This window comes from Giraffa tippelskirchi, chromosome 3 (genome assembly GCF_054371585.1).
Source record: "Giraffa tippelskirchi isolate mGirTip1 chromosome 3, T2T-mGirTip1v1.2.pri, whole genome shotgun sequence".
In the NCBI taxonomy this organism is placed as follows: domain Eukaryota; kingdom Metazoa; phylum Chordata; class Mammalia; order Artiodactyla; family Giraffidae; genus Giraffa; species Giraffa tippelskirchi.
Window position 1 is genome coordinate 36,595,595 of NC_137277.1, and position 20,244 is coordinate 36,615,838.

The following is a 20,244-nucleotide window of genomic DNA, read 5'->3' on the forward strand; positions in this document are numbered from 1 at the left end:
TCAGTCAAGAACTAGGAGTATCTTCACAGCAAGTTTCTACGACCTCATGGGCTTGGCCTCAGAGAAGGTGATCTGACTGTAGATGCATCCCTGGGATTCCCCAGATGTTGAAGGTCCAGGAAAAAAAATGACTGAGTCAGAGAAAAACTGCTAAGAACTCCCAGTTCCTAATAGCCTGATGAAGTGGAACTCCTCAAGCAAGTAGGAGGCAAAAGGCAATTATAAAATGAAGTGGGTTAGGGACTTCCCTGGTGGTCCAGCAGCTAAGACTCTGCTCCCAATGAAGGTGGCCAGAATTCGATCCCTGGTCGGGGAACTAGATCCTGCATGCCCAAAATGAAAGATACTACCTGCTGCAACTAAGACCCGGTGCAGCCAAATAAATAAAAATAAATAAATATTAAAAAAAAAAAAAATGAAGTGGGTTATATCCAGTGATTCATATTCCTAAATTCTTTTTTTGACTCCTAACACTCTTAGTATTTATGCTCTTAATATTAAAAATAAGTGGAGCTCAATTTTTTAAAAGTCAGGTGTAAAATAGACTACCGCTTTGGGAACCTGGCAATTTCTTACAAAATTCAAAGTGTCTATTTCCTATCTGACCCAGGAATTCCAGTCCTAGGAATTTATCCAAGAAAGAGAAAAGCTTACGTCTGCAAAAGATCTGCACACAAACCAGAGCAACAGTTGCTTGGCTGAGAGGACCGACCAGAAGGGGCACAAGGGAATGAATGAAAATGTTGCTGCTGATAGTGGTGGTGATTACACGGACGGACATATTTCTCAAAACTCATAGAACTGTACACCTCAGATCTGTGCATTTCTCTGTATATAAGTTATTGCTCAATTTAAAATGTTATTAGGGAATTCCCTGGCAGTCCAGTGGTGAGGACTTGGTGTTTTTACTGCCAAGGGCCTGGGGAACTAAGATCCCATAAGCCACCTGGCACAGATTTAAAACAAAAAAAGGCTTATTACTTGAAAAAAATTAAAGTAAGACATTGTTGGGACTTCCCTGGTGGTCCTGTGGCTAAGATTCTATGCTCCCAATGCAGGGGGTTTGATCCCAGATCAGGGAACTAGATCTCACATCCTGCAACTAAAGATCCTGCATGCTGTAAGTAAGACTTGGTGCAGCCAAATAAAATTTTTTTAAAGTAAGATATTGTTTAAATGCACAATAGAGGACTATTCATAGAGCATACAACTCAGTTTTATAATTTTTAAAGTCAATTTTAAATACAGTTGGCATTCTGTACATGTGGACCCAGAAGCCATGGAAACAGAGGGCTGACTGTATTTACCCAAATAAAGGGGAAATATCAGTAAACTGAAGCAGAAAGGAGCAGTGATCAAGAATAGCTAGTGATGAAATGGTAATGAAAGATCTCCCCTCCCAGCGAACTCACACCAGGTAGCTTTATAAATGAGTTCTGCCAAACTTTCAAGGAATGGATCACCTGTATTTTGTATAATCTGTTCCTGAAAATAAAAGAAGAAGTCAAGCCAACTAGGTTTATGAAGATTTTACTCCAGCTAAGGATGGATGAGAAAATAAAAATATAGGCTTCACTCACTTATGAACATAAATGTGAAAACCCCAAAGGAAATATGGGCCAACCAAATCCAGAAGTTTACTGGAAAAGAAATCTTCCAATCTAACGAGGTCAAGTTTGCCCTGGGGGTGCGAGGACGGTGTGCCACCCCACATTCTTCCTTCCTGACAGAACCCTGGCTTGTTGGAGGCAGTGCGCGTGCCCCAGCCCCGAGGGATGAGTCAGGATTAGTCACAGCCATGCCCTGCTCCCCGCCAGACACTCAGAATGCAAACCTCCCTTGCAACCAGAAGCACCAAGATCCATTTCTGACTTATATTACCAGGACAAGTTGGCTGGGGGAGGAGGTATGGGTGGAAGTGTAACCTTGGCTGGTGAAAGGAGAGTCACTGATGGTAAAGCAGTTTAGCACTTCTGTTGTCCCTCTCTCCCGTTCATCACCAGATTTGTGTCTTTGGATGCAGCAGTCAGCTTGCACCCCTGAGGGTGCCGTGAGGACAAAAAGCCAGTGTGCTGAGGATGGCAAGACAGGGAGACTCTTGACTGGAGGATGCCATCAAGTGCTGGATTAACCTGAGATGGAGCCTCACCAGCCTGCTCGTTAAGTAGTTACTGTCCTTTGAGAATTCCCTTGTGGTCCAGTGGTTAGGACTCCATGCTTCCACTGCAGGAGGCCCGGGTTTGATTCCTGGTTGGGAACTAAGATGATCCCTCAAGCCGCAATGTATGGCCAAAATAAATAAATAAATTAATTAATAAACTTAAAAAGAAAAGTTACCACCCTTAGATTTTTAAGGTACAACTGCTGGTATTCTGTTACATGCAATGGAGACCATATCTACCAGTTCAAATGGTTTATCATCAGAAAATCTACCACCATTATTCACTGCATTAGTGGACTAAAGGAGGAAGAGCACACAATTGTGTTTTATAATAGGAGAAGCTCAGGGTGCAATGCCTAATTTTAATCTATAAAACTTCAGAGGCAATTCCCTGGTGGTCCAGTGATTAAGAATCCACCGGCCAATGCAGAGGACACGGGTTCAATCCCTGGTCTGGGAAAATCCCACCTGCCTTGAAGCAACTAAGTCCATGCACCACAGCTACTGAGCCTGAGTGCCTTAGAACCTGTGCTCTACAACAAGAGAAGCCACCACTTGAGGCAACTAGAGAAAGCCCTCCAGCAGCAACAAAGACCCAGTGCCGCAAACAACAACAACAACAAAGAAAACAAAGCAAACAAAACAATCCTATAACTAATGTATTTAATGATGCCCTCCTGGTTAACATGGATATAAGACAGAATTGCCACTACCACAATATTGAGGGTCCTGACCAATGTGCTAAGATAAGAAAATGCAATAAGCAGTACAGAGATATGAAAGGAAAAGATACACCCGTTGTTACCTGTGATGATATGATCACCTGTGTAGACAATCTATCAGAAACAATAAGCAAACTACTAGAACCAAAAGGAGAGTCAGGGACTTCGATCACTACAAGAAAAATTTAATGCTAATAGCTCTCCATTAGGAATTATAGAAAACAAAACATCATTCACAATAGTAACAAAATATATAAAGTATTCAGAACTTGATTAAGAATGTTGTTTCCATTTATGTAAAGCCTTTATGGAAAAAAATTAAAACTGTTAAAAAGATATGAAATTTTGGTATAAATGGAAAGACCAACAATTTGGATGAGTCAAGTCAATATTATAAAGATATTGCGCTTAGTCTCTCAGTCGTGTCCAACTCTTTGCAACCCCATGGACTGTAGCCTGCCAGGTTCTTCTGTCCATGAGGAGTCTCCAGGCAAGAACACTGGAGTGGGTTGCCATGCTGTCCTTCAGGGGATCTTCCCAAACCAGGTGTCGAACCGAGGTCTCCCGCACTGCAGGCAAATTCTTTACCATCTAAGCCACCAGGGAAGCCCATAAAGATGTTAATTCTCCCTAAAATAATATAAAAGTTAAATTTTCCGGAACTTGACAAACCTATTCCAAAACGTGTATGACAGTACCGAGGTACATGGATAGTTACATCAGCTTTGAAAAAGAAAAGAAGAGGAGAGAATCACCCTGCCAGGTAGTAAAACATATCATAAGAATTTTGGCAGAATCGTTAAGACTATAATAAAAAGACACTAGAGGAAGCATATAAAAGCTAGGTATGAGACACAGACAAGCCAAGGCAGTGTCTTATTTGATGTGGTCAATCTATGCAACAGTTTCCACCCCTTAGAGCATGGGCTATGCTTCTGAGGCCTTCTATCCCACAGCTGGCCATCTAGAGAGGTAGACAAACACTGAAACAAACTATCACCATAGCTTTGGCAGGATTGTCCAGAACTTATATACAGTAACGAATCCTGTCTAGGGAGCTCAAAGAACAAATACCCTCCCAGAAGTGGTTCAGAGCTAGAGCCACCAAACCATGACAACCTTCCCGACAGAGTGCTCATGCTTAGAGTCCAAGAGGCCCCAGGGACTGGCCCAGTTAGTGGCTTTGTCATACAAATACTAGGTAGAAACATTCCATTCCACCTGCTGATACTCAGGTTCAGGTCCATGAGAACCCCACTTCTGATTCTAATTTTTGTTGTAGTTGGATTCTTTTGACTACAAGCAAAAAGGAATACCGTTAAATCACCTAAAAAAAAACAAAAAAGAGTTTCTCAACCTTCCTGGCCATAATTGGTTTGTGCAAAAATCATCAACCGATGATTGTGGCTAAAGTTTGACTGGGAACAGGATATTTACATGCTGTCAAAGTATCTCCCTACAAAACTGCTTCTTAGTTACAAAAGGAATAATAGTATCTTTTTTTTTTTTTTTTGGCTGCATGGCATGTGGGATCTTAGTTCCCTGGCCAGGGATTGAACCAGCTCCTGCAGTGGAAGCTCGGAGTCTTAACCACTGGACCTCCAGGGAAGTCCTGGAAAATAGTATCATGACAATGGAGAGAATGGGTAGACTCCCCTTAACCAAACACTTGAGGTTTTAACATCACCAGTAATGGATCAAATTGACATAGTATATCTCCCAATATGATGTACTGAGAAAGACACATCACTCATCTAATATTCCTGCCAGGAAAACAACCCAAATCCAATCATGAGAAACATCAGCTAACCCAAAGAAATATCTACATAATTGAGGGATATCCTGTGTAATTACCGGATGATGGTTTTCAAAAATGTCAAAGTCATGAAAAATAAAGACAGGTTAAGGAACTAAAGGAAACTAAAGAGATATGGTCCTGCATTGGATCCTTGACTGGGGAAAAAAAAGCTATAAAGGACATTTTTCAGACAGATGGCAAAATGGGAATATGAACCATGAATTGGATAATGGTATTGTATCAATATTAAATTCTTGAAATTAATAACTATACTACAGTTAGGTAAGAAAATGTCCTTGTTTTTTAAGAAATATGTTGAAATATTGGAGGAAAAAGATGTGATGTCTATAACTTACTCTCAAATGGTTCAGGAAAAAAAACAAAGTGAGAGAGGCAAAGTGAGAAAGCAAATGAGACAAAATGGTAATGCATGGTGAGTCCTAGCCAAAGTGATACATATTAATAAAATTAAGCATCACACTATACATGGGATGTTTATTGTCAAGTGCAATAAATTAAGAAGTTGGCAATCAAAAGCTAGCCAAATCCACTCGAGGGATGATGGGATCAATTTACCTTCTCCTATTCTACCTGCTAAGTACAACTGGACATTATATGTAAAGCAAACAAAAAAGATGTAGAAAGCTGAAAGGCTAGTTGCCTCAGGACCCCAGGAACAGCCTGATGGCAGTGAGATCCCTGAGTTTTCTTTTTGCCTCAAATGTCCCTCTCTTGGAGGAAAAGAAATTAGCAACCTGGAAACACCACAGACACAGCCCCAACAAAAGCCTGCTCTCTCCGCCAGGAAAGGGAGAGCCTAACGGCAGAAAACTCCGAAAATAACCACTTGAGTCCAGCCAAATATTACAGAAAAACGTTGACCCCACCCACACCCATACCAACAAAGGCCAAGTGGTGAGCATAGATTTCCAGGCTTGCTATAAGGTGCCCCAAGATCCCTGCTGGGGTGGTTTCTAAGAAGGCCAAGGAGGGAGTGGGAACTTTCACCCCCATCAGCTGGTAATGAGGCCTCCCACACTCAGGGTCCATGGAAATTGCAGGGGAGCCTGGACGCCCATCCAGACTGGCAGAGACCAGACATCCTTCTCCCTCCCTGCTGGGGTGGTGTCAGAGGAAGCCTCCTAGAGAGTCAGAAGTTCCCCTCATTTCTGCAGAAATGAGGGCATCCTCCCCAAGTGGCAGTGGTGACCCGGTGGGGAACTGGAACTCCCACCCTCACTCATGAGACATCCACAGAGGCTGGATGTGAAACGTGAACTTCTGCCTTCGCCTGGCAGTAAGGAGGCAGTGCCCCTCCCTTCCCTGCCAGAGCAGAGAAAGCCAGCTGAAACAGAAGGTTTAAATCAGATACACAGTCTCATAAAATAACATTAAGATGCCCCTGTTTCATTAAAAATTAGTCAATGTACCAAAACCAGGGAAAGTCTTAAGCTGAATGAAAAAAAGCCAGTCTGTAGCTGCCACTACCCAAAGGGACAGAGATGTTAGAGCTATCTGAAAAACCATTCAAAGCAGCCACGATAAAATGCTTTCACAAAAAATTATGCACATGCTTGAAACAAATGAGAAAATAGAAAGCTTCAGCAAAGAAAAAGAAGATCTAAAGAAGAACTGAATGGAAATTGTAGAGCTGAAAAAATATAATAATTGAAACGAGAGCTCAGGGAATGGGCTCAGCAACAGAATAGAGGGAACAGAGAAAAGAATCAGTGAGCTGGAAGATTCAATAGTGGAAATCACCCATTCTGAACAACAGTGAGCAAGAATAATTTAAAAAAAAACCAACAACACAGTCTCCCATGGGACCTGTGGGACTACAACAAAAGATCTGCCAATATGTCATCAGAACCCCAGAAGCAGAGGAGAAAGAGGATGAGGCTGAAACAGTTCTCAAAGAAATAAGAGCTAAAAACTATCGAAATTTGCAGGAGACATAAACTTACACGTGTAACATGCTGAGCAAACCCCAAACAGGATAAACTCAAAGAATAACCCAAAGATAAAGCCTCTCAAAATAAACATGCAACTACGGTATGACCTAGAGATTGCATTCCAGAGCAATTTTCCCCAGGGAAATGAAGACATGTTCACACACAAATCTCTAACATGGACAGCACATCTATCTGTAATAAGTCAACAACTGAGATCAGCCTTCATGTCCTTCAACTGGTAAACAGATAAGCTGTAGAACATACATACTAGGCAAGACTACTCAGCAATAATAAGAAATGAACTTCTGATGCACAGAACAACCTGTACAAGTCTCCAGAGAATTATGCTGAGTGGAAAAAAAAAAACAGTTCCAAAAGGTTATATACTGTATGATCCCATTAATATAACATTTTTTGGGGAGGGCATGCCATGCAGCATGTGGGATCTTAATTCCTTGACCAGGGATCAATCCCATGCCCCCTTACATCCTTGAGTTGGAAGCTTGGGATCCTAACTCTGGACCATCAGGAAAGTCCCAATATAACATTCTTGAAATGACATGATTATAGCAATGAAGAACAGATTAGTAGTGGTCAGGGGGTAAGAGGGGTGGGGAGGTAGGAAGGAAAAGGCTAAGGGTATCAAACGGCAACATGAGGAATCCTTATGGTGATGGAAATGTTCTGTATCTTGACGAAACAATGTCAATATCATGGTTGTGATACTGAATGTACTACAGTTTTGCAAGATGTTACTGTTGGGGAAAGTTGGGTAAAGAGTCCAAAGGATCTCTGTCTTATTTCTTACAACTCATGTGAATTGACAATTGTTTCAAAATAAGAAGTTTAATTTTTTAAAAAGTCTACCTGAAATTTTAAAAAGTATCTTTATAAATAATTCCACTTTTAAAAAAACAGAAAATACACTCTTTAAGTTCATTATGTTGCAAGTAATATTCCAATACCAACCAGTTTAAAAAAAAATAAGAGGATTTTTGGCTCACTGAACTTCAAAATCTGTTTGATAAAGCATTTCAGTGATGCCAAGGATCTGGTTTCTTTTTTCATTATACCTTCCCTGGCATTAACTTCATCCTAAGGTCATATCCCCTTGTGATCACAAAATAGATGCCAACAACTCACCTGGGGTTACTTATTTCCTTGTTCACATCCAGGGAAAGTACACATACCTCAACCAACCAACAGAAGTCTTGGGCTTCATTATGAAAGGACCAACTTACTTTCTGTCTCCATCCTTGGACCAGTCACTCTGACCGTGGGACACCCATCAGGGGAGGAAAGGGAGGAGGTCCCCTTGTCCAAGGGGAGGAAGTCTAGTGACTAACTTAGGTTAACATATGCAGGTGGGATAGAGTCATCTGCACCAAAAATTCTAAGGATGAAGAATGAGTAATTTCTCAAAAGAAGAAAAGCTGAATGGGTCTTGAGTAGACCTCCAACTAATGCCTTCTGCAAAAACTCTAAAAATGAACCACAGAGCTTCCCTGGTGGCTCAGTGGTAAAGAATTCACCTGCCAATGTAGGAGACGTGGGTTCGATCCCTGATCTGGGAAGGTTCCACATGCTGCAGAGCAACTAAGCCAGTTACCATAACTATTGAGCCTGTGCACTAGAGCCCGAGAACTGCAACTATTGAGCCACGTGCCACAACTACTGAAGCTGGCGTGCCCTAGAACCCAGGCACTGCAACAAAGAGTAGTAGCAACTCTTTATATATAAAGAGTAGTAGGGGGCTAGAGAACAGCCCAAGCAGCAATAATGACTCAGCACAGCCAAAACAAACAAATGAATAAATAATTTTAAAAAATAAATAAACCACAACCAGAACCCTAAATTAGATTTCTTTGGATGCATGCAACAGAAATCAACTCTAACTTAATCCAACACAGAGTTCTTGAAAAGATGCACAAGCTCACTGGCCACAAGTGAACACTGGAAATCAAGGACTGCTCAGGAATCAGGTGTCTCCAAGGAATTAGTAGCAGGAAGTGTTCTAGAGCTTTTCCTGAGCCCTTTGTTGAAATGAATCAAGTCCAGTCCTATTTTTTCTTCTTCTGTTGCCTCATTCACTGTTTGAAATCCTAGGAGAATGAGTATGGCTGTCCATGGTTAGGTCACATCCCTGGGCTGAACTCAGGTGGTGATAGGAAGGATCTAGTGGAAGGAACTTCCAAAGACATTTTGGTTTCCAAAGCAACAGGCCAGGATTCCTACTCCCATCAAACTCTGCACTCATCTGGGGAGGTGTAATCTCTCAAAAGAAATGAGCGTCCTCTTATTTGAGAGGAATAGATGCTGGATTTAAAAATTACAAATATTCAGGACTTCCCTGATGGCCCATGGCTAAGACTCTATGCTCCCAATGCTGGGGTCCTGGGTTTGAGCCCTGGTCAGGGAACTAGATCCCACATGCTGCAGCTAAGGGTTCACATGCTTCAACTAAATCTCCCGTGTGCCACAACTAAGACCCAGCACAGCCAAATAAATAAACATTTTTAATCAGAAATATTCACCTTAGGTATTACATGATAAAACATGTGAGATGACACGAAGCAGCACTCAAATGAAAAGTATTAACTGAATGAGTTTACCTGAAAATCAAGATTGAAAATAAGTCAACTAAGATTTCAATTCAAGAAGGTAGAAAGAGAACATGAAAATAAGCCCACTAGAAACTAACAAAACATTGTCAATCAATTATAGTTCAAAAAATAAATTACAAAATAAAGAAAATGGGCTCAAAGTATGAGAAATTATTCAAGATGAAAGTAGATATTTGTCATCAAATCAAAAACCCCAACTATTGACTAGTGAATATAATAAATCTGGTTCTTGGACTAGCCCACTAAAACAGACCAATCTTTGGCAAGTTTGGTCAATAAAGAAAGGGAGGCAGGGAGGAAGACAGAGAAGAGGAAGAGCAAAAATACAAATAAACAACATTAGAGGTCATAACTACAGGTGTGGAGATTTTAACCGATTATAAAAGTATAAAATGTGCAAACTTATGACAATAAGTTGAAAGCCACATGAAAAAGATATTGTATTAGAAAAATAACAGTTAAAAAAATTGACTCAAGATGTAGAAGCTTCAAGAGACAAACAATTAGAGCAGGAATTGAAAAGGTATTTGAGTTTTCCCGCAAGTGTCTTCAGGCCCAGACAGTTTCATAGGTGAATTCCAGCAAAACTGCATGGAAAATCCCTATGATCTCTAACTTTTCCAGAGAACATAAAAATTTCCAGCTTATTTTACAAGGCCAGTAGAATTCTGATAACAAAACACAGCAAATAGAGAGAGACAAAAGCACCCCCCAAAGAAATTAATGGGCCACACCCATTTTCTAACTTACATGTACAAATTCTGAATAAAATCTGAGCAAACTAACCTATACTGTTTAAAGAATAATTCATAATAGCTAAGTGGGGTTAATCCCAAACGTTCAAGGATGCAAAATTAGAAACAATTCAGGCCATAGGCACGTGAAGAAAGTAAAACATTAGGACCATTTCAGTAGGTGCCGAAGCACATGAATCCCTTTTCTGTGTCTGCAAAATCCTTCAATGTGGAAATCTTCGGAGAAGCAGAACCTGCCTTGCATTATAGAAAGTGAAAATGCCAGATACCTCGCTTTCCAAGATTCCTTTGTAACTGGGTCATAGGTACAAGATCAATTGGACTCACATCCAGACTTTTTAATATTTATTTGTTTTGACTGGGCCAGGGCTTAGTTGCAGCATGTGAACTCTTAGTTGCAGCGGCACGTGGGATCTAAGGTTCCTGACCAGGGATCAAAGCCGGGCCCCCTGCAGAGTCTTAGCTACTGGACCACCAGGGAAGTCCCTAACACCCAGACTTTGAATCAGGAGTTAGTATCACAACAGAGGAGGGATAATGCAGGATTCTCTCTCTGCGGTCAGGAGGCTGTGCTAACACTGAGCTCCTGGCCCAGCAGTTGCAGTGGAACAAGCTTCAGAGACCTGGTCTTGCATGAGAGCAGAGATTTCCTCACCAGACTGGTTCTGCAGCCTGGTTCTCAGCTCTGTTCCTAGCTACACTGTCCCACGTATGGTTCTCTAGTCCTCGTTTAGAAGTCTGTGAAGTAGCCAATGTAGTTTCAATAAATTCCTCTTCAGCCTAAATTAAGTAGAAAACATTTCTATTGCTTGCAACTAAAAATCCTAACTGACGCCAAAATGGCAAAAACCCCCAACAGCCTCAGAGGCCTTACTCCATGTCATGGGCTCTATGCAGCTTCACCTCGATTCTTGCTACTTAGTGTTTCATTTTCTCCGTGTCTTTCTTTGAGTACTCTTTGCAGGCAGCAAATTATATAAAATTATATAACTAACAGGTCTATGGATTAATTGTATCTGGCTCAAGTATCCATTCCTTGTCCGGTTACCAGCCAGCAGATAAGGGCAGGCCCGTGCGACTGCAGGGTACCCCTTCTAGGGGACAGTCAATGGGACATTTTCATCATGGAAGGGGCTGTGGACCAACAAATATGACAGCTATCTGAAACAGGCATCCAACTGGGTCTTGGGAAATCCTAAAAGGCTTTTCAGAGGAAGAAATTCTGGGTTGGAACTCTCCAGTTAAGTAAGTTAGGCAGAAGGGGATAAAGGGTGAGAAGAAGGTACAAGAAATCCTAGAGTGAATCCTCAAGTAACCTAGAGTGAAGGGTGGAGCGTTAAGAGATGGGATTAGGGACTTCCCTGGTGGTTCAGAGGCTAGGACTCGGAGGAGTTCCCAATGCCGGGGGCCCAGGTTTCAATCCCTGGTCAGGGAACTAGATTCTGCATGCTGCAACTAAAGAGTTCTCATGCCACATCTAAGATCCAGCGTGGTCAAAGAAAGGAAGGAAGAGATAGGGGCTGGACAGGTGGGCAAGGGCCAGATCTTACAAGACTCTGTAGGCCTGTTAGGGATCTCAGACTCCCTCCTGAGGGTTGCAAGGAGCCATTGGTGAGTTTCAAGTAGTGGAAGGATATGAGCAAATCTGCATTTCTGAAGGACCACTCAGGTGGGGAGAAGGAGGGAGTCAGTAAATGGGGAGAGCAGTGGAGAGGCTGTTACAGAGACACAGTGGAGAGAACATGGCACTCTGGATGAAGACGGTGGCAGTGAGGGTGGAAAGAAGGGGGCTGAGGGGCATTGGGAGGTAAAACCAGTGGGACTTGGTGGCAGGTTGAATAGGGAGTGGAGCTAAGGATGACTCTCAGGGATTTTGCTTGTACTGGTTGGAGGGCTAGATAAATGAGTGGATAACAAAACCATTCACCAGGTTGGACAACACAGGAAGACAGGCTATTTAGAGAGACACGATGAACTTAGTTTTTGAACATACTGCTTCCGGCCCTGTGGGACAGCCAAGAAACTCAAAAGGCAGTGGGACATATGTATTTGGGTCTCAGGAGAGGGGTCTGGGCTAGAGATGAAGACTTGAGAGTCATTCGGGGGACAAGTGGTGGTCAAAGGCAAGGGAATGGATGAGAAGCTCGGGGGGTTGTGTAGCATCAGAGAAGAAGGCCAATGACTAAACTCTGGGGGCAGGTTAATCTCTCATGAAGGATAGAAGAAGAGGAATCCACGGAGAAGATTTGAAAAAGGTCAGCTAGAGAGGCAGGAAGAAAACCAAGAAAAAATTATTATTGGATAAACAACAAGGTCCTACTGTATAGCACAGGGAACTATATTCAATATCCTGGGGTAAACCATAATAGAAAAGAATATAAATAAGAATATATGTATGTGTATAATTGAGTCACTTGGCGGTAACAGCAGAACAACACAACCTTGTCAATCAACTCTAATTCAATCAAAAATAAATTTTTAAAAAAAGCTCTAAAAAAGAAAAAAATTATTGTCATGAGTCCCAAGGTGGGAGTGGCCACAGGTGTGCAGGCTACGAAAAACAAGACGGTGTGGAGGAAGGTTCGGGGGGATGGAGAGGGTCAGGGCACCATGGCAAGAACTGAGTCCATGGAGTAGGGGGCAGGTGGGAAACAGCCTAGAGTAGGGTGAGGAGGGAGAGGGAGGCCAGGGTTAAAAGTAGGCAATTCTAAGAATGCAGCTGTGAAGGGGAAATGAGGGGGGCAGCTGGAGAGGTTTTTAAAGCCTGGAAGCGAGTGGTGGTTGGAGTCCACCCCCAATCTCCCCAAGGTAGGAGGAGAGCAGGCGAGAACAGAGCCAAAAGGAGGGCTCAGGGCAAGTTGTGGAAGGATGTGATAAGGGCCTCTGTTCAGGATGGAGGCTGTTCCCGGGTCCCGGAAGCCCATATCAGGCTGCCATTTCCTCCCCATCCCTACCCCCTTCCTGCCCCTAACCAGGCCCTCTCTGGAGCTGGAAGACAGAAGGACCAAGTCACACCCTGGAAGAAGCTCTGTGTCTCTGGAGGTTCTTCTGCCAGTCTGTGAGCTGGGGCCAGGGCTTGGGGAGGCCGGGGCCTGAGGAGGGGATAACAGCCAAGGACTGGAGCTAGTAGTTTAGGCTTTGCGGGGCAAGGGGAGGAGAGGGGAATGGAGGGAGAGAGGTGTGGGAGCTGAGTTTCTGGAACAATCCTAGAGGCCGTACTGGGGGCCAGGGCCTGGAGGAATACTGCTGGGGGCCTGAAGGGTGCCCACTCAAGCCCCCCTTGCCCGCAGGTCACCATGCCCCTCCTCCTCTTGCTGCTCCTGCTGCCAAGCCCTTCACACCACGTCCCCATCTGTGAATTCGGCAACAAGGACAGCAAGGTAGAAGTGAACTGTGAAAATAAGGGACTGAAGGCACCGCCTCAAAACCTGCAGGCCGACACTGCCATCCTCCACCTGAGTGAGAACCCCCTGGGCACTTTTTCCATGGCATCCCTGGTGAATCTAGCCCACCTCACTGAGCTGTTCCTGGGTAACAGCCAGCTGACCAGCCTGCAGACAGACGCAAAACTGCCGCGGCTGGAGGTCCTGAGACTAGCCCACAATCAGCTGAGAAGCCTGCCCGAGCTGGGACGGTCACTGCCAGCTCTCTCCATCCTGGACGTGTCCTTCAACAACCTGACCTCGTTGTCTTCTAATGCTCTGCATGGCCTGAGCCACCTCCATGAGCTCTATCTGCGCGGAAACCAGCTGAGGACTCTGCCCCCTGGGCTCCTGGTGCCCACGCCTCACCTGAAGAAGCTCAACCTGGCTGAAAACGACTTGCAAGAGCTGCCCCCTGAGCTTCTAAAAGGGTTGGAGGAACTTGACACCCTCTACCTCCAAAACAACAGGCTGCGCACGATACCAACAGATTTCTTTGGGATGCTCCTCCTGCCTTACGCTTTTTTCCATAACAACTCCTGGTTCTGCGACTGCGATATCCTCTATTTCAGCCACTGGCTGCAGGACAACCCCAGCAATGTGTACGTATGGGAGGAGGATGTGGACATTAAGGCCATGACCCCCAATGTGAAGAGCGTTCAATGTGTCAATATGAACGGCATGCTCGTCTACAACTTCTTGGGGGATGGCTGCTACATCCCTGATGACAGGAACAGCCCGAACTACGATGACGAGGAAGAGGAACGCGAGGCACCTGTCGTGAGCACTGTGAGCAGCCTCTCTAGCAACACCACGCACTGGGACCTGCTCTATCCAGCACTGCCTACTTCACCAGGCAGTCAAGTGTCCTCCTTGCCTCCAGCTAAGAAACTGACCATGATCCCAATTACTATAGACTCCATCACGTCCTCCGAAACTCTAAAACCCACTACTGAGCCTCCCACAACCCCAACCACCCCAGAATACACAACTCCGACCACCCCAGAGCCCACAACCCCGACCACCCCAGAGCCCACTACCCCGACCACCCCAGAGCCCACTACCCCGACCACCCCAGAGCCCACTACCCCGACCACCCCAGAGCCCACTACCCCGACCACCCCAGAGCCCACTACCCCGACCACCCCAGAGCCCACAACCCCGACCACCCCAGAGCCCACTACACCAACCACCCCAGAACCCTTAAGTGAGACTTCACAACCAACCATATTCTTAACCTCCACAGAATCCATTTCACTCCCCACTATCTTAGAATCCACCATAACCATCATCTCTGAATCTGACAACCTCTGGAAGGCCCAGGGATTGGCTAGTTCCAGAAACAACCCTGTTCTCAGCTCTGACTCTTGCTGTCTGTTCCTGGGCTTCTATATCTTGGGTCTCCTCTGGCTCCTGGTTGCCTCTGTGATCCTCATCCTGCTGCTGTGCTGGGTCCAGCAGGTGAAGCCATGGGCCCTAGCCACGGCCACCCACATGGCACACCTGGAGCTGCAGAGGGGAAGGCAGGTGACGGTGCACCGGGCCTGGCTGCTTTTCTTCCAAGGCTTGCTTCCCACTTTCCGCTCTAGCCTTTTCCTGTGGGTGCGGCCTAATGGCCGCATGGGGCCTCTGCAGGCAGGTCGGCGGCCTTCAGCCCTGAGCCTGGGTCGTGGTGGGGATCTGCTGGGGACAGTGGGTGTTAGGTACTCTGGCCACAGCCTCTGAGGGTGGATAGTTTGGGCACCCCGAGACAGAGTCTGATAGACTCCTATTTGGGCCTAATAGGGGGAGGGTGGGTACAGAGCACAGGGTCAAGGAGGTCTTCATTACTGTGCCTTTATCAGGAGTCTCCCCTGCACACAGTCCCAGACCCAGCAAATCATGGAGGAGTTGGGGGAGGGGAGGTCACCAAACAGAGCTCCCTATGCTGTATGGATTGTGGGGTTCCCAGACCACTAGGTCATTACTATCACTTTGGGGAAGTTTTAGGAAAGAGCAAATAACACTGTAAAGGTGGTTCCCACGTGTACCTGTTGAGGAAAACTTGCAAAGAGACGTGTCAACACGTGGGCCCTGAGTGTCTCTCGATGGTATAAATAGGGGTGGTTTTCTGTTCTTTTCCTCTGTTTAGCATTTTCTAGTTTTCCACCATCGTAATGTTATTTGTACAATAAACATAATTTTAAAATGGAATTTTGTTTCTTTGGGAGAGGGAAACAAGGCTGGAAACATCACCAGCATTCCCAAGGCCCCAGCTGCCCCACCCTAGTTGCACTGCTCAAAAGCTCTGGTCCTGACCTGCACCTCCCCCGCCTGGGGCGCCTTCCTTCTCTCCTCCAGGGGTCACCAACAACCAGGCCACCGGGAGCAAGTTCCAAGTCAAGAATCAGAAGTTTCCCGGGAGCTCAGGGATGCTACTGAGGGTATCTGCCTGCAGCCCACAGTACTAGGCCAGGTGGGTGCTTCCTGGCACCGGGGGGCACCAGAAACACAGCTCTCCTGCTCTGCCCAGGGTGGCAGGGCAGGGGAGGGGAGGGCCTGGCAGTGTGCACCATCTTGGTGGGTTTTACTGAGTCACTCTCAGGTTTCCTGCTGTCAAGCCAGGAGGCAGGCAAATGGAGCCCACTTCTCTTCCCCTGGTGCCGTGGGCTCCGCCATTCCCCTTAGCATGTTGGGTAGACTTTCTCTCCTGCCTCTAGCCCAAGCCTAGACTGGGGTCCAGAGAATGCGAGTGAGGGCTACGCCTTTCTGGCTCCAGGGAGACCCCCTCCTCCTCCGGGTGGTGCAGGGAGAATCTTCCTAATGTGAAACCCTGATATTTCTTTTCTTGCTTTGAACTCTTCCCATGATAGAAGACAGCTCTTGAGCTTGGCCACCGACGACTTCTGTGCACCAACCCACCTAACGGTTCGGCTTCCCCTCTCCCAGCAATCACTTCACTGCCTGTGCTCCAGCTATTAGACTCTGCAGAGATTACCGGCTCCTCAGAGTTTCTCTAAGCCTTTGCTCTCGGAGGGCCAGGAGTGCTTCCCCACCCCGCTTCCCTGACCAGTTGGTTACTGTGCACAGTCTCTCCTGGCCCAGACCGGCCTGGGTGCTTCATGTCACCCTGCAATGGTCTGCTGGTGACTCTGTTTCTCTGTGTCACTCTCCCCTCTGGACTTGGAACTCATTAAGACAAGATCAAGGCTTCAAGCATCCCTAAGCAGCTCCTGTGGCCCAGGCCAGCACGTGTGCAGAGCGGGTAAGACAAGAGGCAGAGGTGGGAGGGCTGGGCTGCACCGCCAGGCTGTTGAGCTCAACTTCTGTTTCTACTGATGGGCTCTGCCAAGGGGACAGCTCCCAGCTGCTGCCTGCCTGTCCCCTGGCCTGGCTCCGGAGAAGCCTTCAGGCCTCAAGCACCAGGCTCTTCTTCCAACTGACCTTCCTATGTCCTTTTATGTCCTAAGAGGTTTCTAAGCTTCTTGAGGGCAGGGCCTAGTATCACACATCTAAAGAAACAAAGAAGGTAATCACCCTCCCCAGCCTGTGGCCCAGATCGTCTCTGGCCAACATCTTCCCCTTCCTAAGCCTCCAGGCTCTGGGGGCCTGACTGTGTGTCCACTCCATGCCCTGCCCCCGCCCTCCCTCCCACCTTGAAGGTCAGCCTTCTCCTCTCAGGCTGTAACCCCTCCCTCTTCAGGCTGCAGAAGCAGTCACCAGACCCCCAAGGCTTTTCCTGGGGATTACATGAGATGACCTGGGCGTCTGCCGAGTTCTTGGGGGAGCGGCTGGGAAGCCTGGAGTTTGGGTTTTTCTTACACGTCAGCTGCTGCAATATGACTGATATATATAACACTTGTATAAAAACCGTGAGTGCTCTTTCTTTAATAATTTTTCTTACAAACTCCAGTTTCTATTCTCCAGGAGCATCTGCTCCTTTGTCCGGTCTCCTCCCCCTCCTGTGCCCACAACTCTCCAGATTTGGGGGTGGTGTCAGCAATCCAATTTATTGATTATGTCCTCAGTGAGGTGGAGGGAGGAAGGACCACATCCTCCTACTGCAGACCTTTGATCATCTTGAAGGCTTCTGCTCTCTCCTGTCCCTTCAGCCCTGCTTTGGTTTCCCCACTGAGAAGGGAGGGGCTTCTGCTGTCCTATGTGCCCTGAAACTAATATCCAAGGAGGCCCCAGAAATCCCCAGTGAGCTTCCAAGGTCCCCCCAAGGTATAGCCAGGGACAGAGAGATGATGCTGATCAGGGCAAGGATGGCAAGCTGGAGCTGGGCAGGACAGACCAAAGTCTTTAACCGTAGAGCAGGGAACCACACTGTGTTGGGAAAATAAATAGAGGGGCCCAGGGTAGCAGAGTCCAGGCCCCCAGGGTTGGGGGGCACACTGACTGTAGGAGCAGGGGGTGAGACGGAGCCCCAGCGCAGCGACTCCAGGCCCCTCACCCGCCTCAGCCACTGAGGAAGAGACGCTTGTAGGCCTTGTTCATCTGCTCCAAAAAGATGAAAGTGAGGACAGTGTGGGGGCCCAGGCGGGCATAGTATGGTGTAAAGCCCTTCCACAGGCTGAAGAAGCCCTCGTAGCGGACAACCTTCACCAGCACATCCTAGACAGGAAGGCAGGCAGGGCACTGAGGCTAGGACCTGGCCTCTGGGGTCCTCTTCCTCTTACCCAGCTACCCGCCCTCTCCCCCAACCCCCAGCATCCAATCCTGCAGCCCAAGCCCCAGGCTCTGGTTCCTCACCAGCCCATTCTTGTATTCTGGCTTCCCGTCAATCATCCGCATGTTCTGGATCCTGAAGGACAGGAGGCAGGGACATGAGGACATAAGAGGGCCTTTCCCGTCCCTCTCCAGGCCCAGGTCTGTCCAGATTGTCTACTCACCGGGTCTTGACAATGTCCACGGGCATGGAGGCAGCAGTGGTGACCAGGCCACTGATCATGCTGGCACAGAAGTGGCACAGGATGTTGTCAGAGAAGTAGCCTGGGGGAGGTGGAGCAGGGGGTGGCAGTCAGCTTGAAGCTGGTCCAGGCTAGCTGGGAGCTGAGGGCTCAGCTCTGGGTCTCACCTGAGTCCAGTAAAAACTGCTTGGACTGGGAGTAGGAGGCAAGCTGGGCAGCATTGACGACAACAGCCCGAGCCATGGTAGGGATGCAGCCCTGAGGTGAGGGGTGGAAGGGGAGTCAGAAATGCCCAAGACTGGACCCCAGGTCCCCTAAGTCTCCAGCCCCTCTACTCACCCTCCATAGTGTGAGGACCCCCTCTTCCTGGACAATTCGAAACAGGGCATTAAACACGTTTTTGTAGCCACGACGCTGGTCAACTGGAAGCCTGGTGGGAAGGCAGGGAGAGGCCAAGTTCGGGCTAGACCACTCTGCCCCCACAGGCTCAAAGAAAGGGAGGCCAGAATGCTGTGAACAGGTGAATGCTGTGCCCTAAATCTAGGATAAGAAATCACTTCTTTCATTCTAGATTCCAGGGAATGGGGCTGGGGGCAGGCTCAGACCTAGAACTCACCGGCCATCAGCAGTCATGCGGATAAGAGCCACCTCAGCTGGTGTCCCCACAAAGGCACCAGTTGCACCTGCAGTCATGCCAATCACAGCCTTCAGCAGAAAGCCAGGGGGTGTACCATCAGCCCCAGTCAGGCGCTCAAACAGCACGGTATAGATACCAAGGCGAGTAGTAGTGTAGGTGGCCTGGCGCAACAGGCCAGCTGATAGCCTGAGGGGGAGTGAAGGGGTCAGTGTGTCAAGCTCAGGTTTAGAGCTGTCAACCCACAACATACCCCCATCCTTTGGCCCCAGTACCCGGTGTAAATGCCCCTCAGCCCTTCTGCCCTCAGGATGCTGGTGAAGGCATGGAAGCTGGTTTTGTACTCTCGTGTCTTGGCTCCTTCCCCACTCAGCTGCATCCGGTTCTTCACCAGGTCCAAGGGCTGAACAAAAACTGTAGCTCCCATCCTGGGGGAAGACAGGAGTAGCATCAAGGGCTAGGTGTCTCATATCTACCAAAGTCCCCTGGAGCCCAGCAACAAAATGTCACAAAGGGCAGGGCCTGCCATGCCATTGACTAAGTGTTCAGGAGCTGGTGGGCATGTGTACAAGAGTCTCTACCTGTATCAAGAGCAATGAGTCTTAAAAGTCCAGTAGTCCAGAAGGGACCATGCAATGAAAGGGTTCCGCGCAGCAACAAGGGTGTCAAGCAGTGACCCCGGGACTGCGTGTAGTCCAATCCAAGGATAGGTGGGCATTCATGACCTGGGACCTCATGTAGTCCAGCAGGAGCCATGCAATGACCTGAAACCCCATACACTCCCGCAGTCAAGCAATGGGTTGGGAAACTCAGATGGTCTGGTGGGAGTCGTGCATGCAGCCCAGAGAGGCCCTGCGACGGGTGAAAAGATCCTGGCAGCCCATCAAGGATCTTGTAATACGATGGGGACGGCACTGACCCCGTGTCAGCTCGGTTCACTGCAACACGCCCAAAGAAGAACCGGGCCCGGTTCCTTACACTCATCCCTTCCTCCTCCTGTCCCATCCCTGGGGCCTGAGCTTACCCGGCAAGGCCCCCAAACAGGAACTTGACGGACTTAGGAGAGGTACGGGGCTTGCCTTCCATCCCAGAAGCCCCAGGACTCGCCGTCGCCGCCATCGCCACTCAATGGCCCTCGGCTCGCGGTCCTGTGCGCGCGCGGCCCCGCTCGCGCCCAAGGTGACACCGCGCGCGCAACAGGGGCGAGGGAGCGCGCGCACGCCCCTCCGGCTCTCAAGTCCAGCGCTAGCTAGAAGTCGGCGCAGGCGCAGACGCGAGCGCAAA

General features: G+C 47.5%; 2 protein-coding genes across 6 annotated transcripts in view; one reads left to right on the top strand and one right to left on the bottom strand.

Annotated features, from left to right (window-relative positions):
* Positions 1–20,218, bottom strand: part of SLC25A11 (solute carrier family 25 member 11) — a 20,332-nt gene extending 114 nt beyond the window's left edge. Inside the window, exons 1-8 of one of the 4 annotated variants that reach the window (XM_081579004.1) lie at positions 20,018–20,218; positions 19,236–19,388; positions 18,943–19,149; positions 18,666–18,756; positions 18,494–18,584; positions 18,309–18,408; positions 18,169–18,220; positions 17,278–18,030 (exon numbers count right to left, since the gene is read on the bottom strand). In XM_081579004.1, coding sequence (XP_081435130.1) covers positions 17,875–18,030; positions 18,169–18,220; positions 18,309–18,408; positions 18,494–18,584; positions 18,666–18,756; positions 18,943–19,149; positions 19,236–19,388; positions 20,018–20,079 — 912 coding nt within the window. In that variant the 5' untranslated portion in view covers positions 20,080–20,218 and the 3' untranslated portion in view covers positions 17,278–17,874. Of the gene's footprint in view, positions 1–17,277; positions 18,031–18,168; positions 18,221–18,308; positions 18,409–18,493; positions 18,585–18,665; positions 18,757–18,942; positions 19,150–19,235; positions 19,389–19,984 lie in introns of those variants that run through there. The other 3 variants (XM_081579003.1, XM_081579005.1, XM_081579006.1) reach the window with 3 other exon arrangements.
* GP1BA (glycoprotein Ib platelet subunit alpha) lies at positions 12,997–17,283 on the top strand. 2 transcript variants are annotated; one of them, XM_081578972.1, is made up of 4 exons: positions 12,997–13,070; positions 13,303–14,223; positions 15,775–15,889; positions 16,287–17,283. In XM_081578972.1, exons 2-3 carry the CDS (start codon positions 13,309–13,311, stop codon positions 15,853–15,855), a joined length of 996 nt encoding a protein of 331 aa, XP_081435098.1. In that variant the 5' UTR covers positions 12,997–13,070; positions 13,303–13,308; the 3' UTR covers positions 15,856–15,889; positions 16,287–17,283. The 2 variants fall into 2 exon arrangements, with proteins under 2 accessions (XP_081435098.1, XP_081435097.1); XM_081578971.1 differs by lacking the exons at positions 15,775–15,889; positions 16,287–17,283 and having other exon boundaries at positions 13,303–15,627.
* Positions 20,219–20,244: the final 26 nt, after the last annotated feature.

Excerpts from the sequence above, each read along its gene's own strand:
- GP1BA (XM_081578971.1), top strand. The coding sequence starts at position 13,309 with ATGCCCCTCCTCCTCTTGCTGCTCCTGCTGCCAAGCCCTTCACACCAC.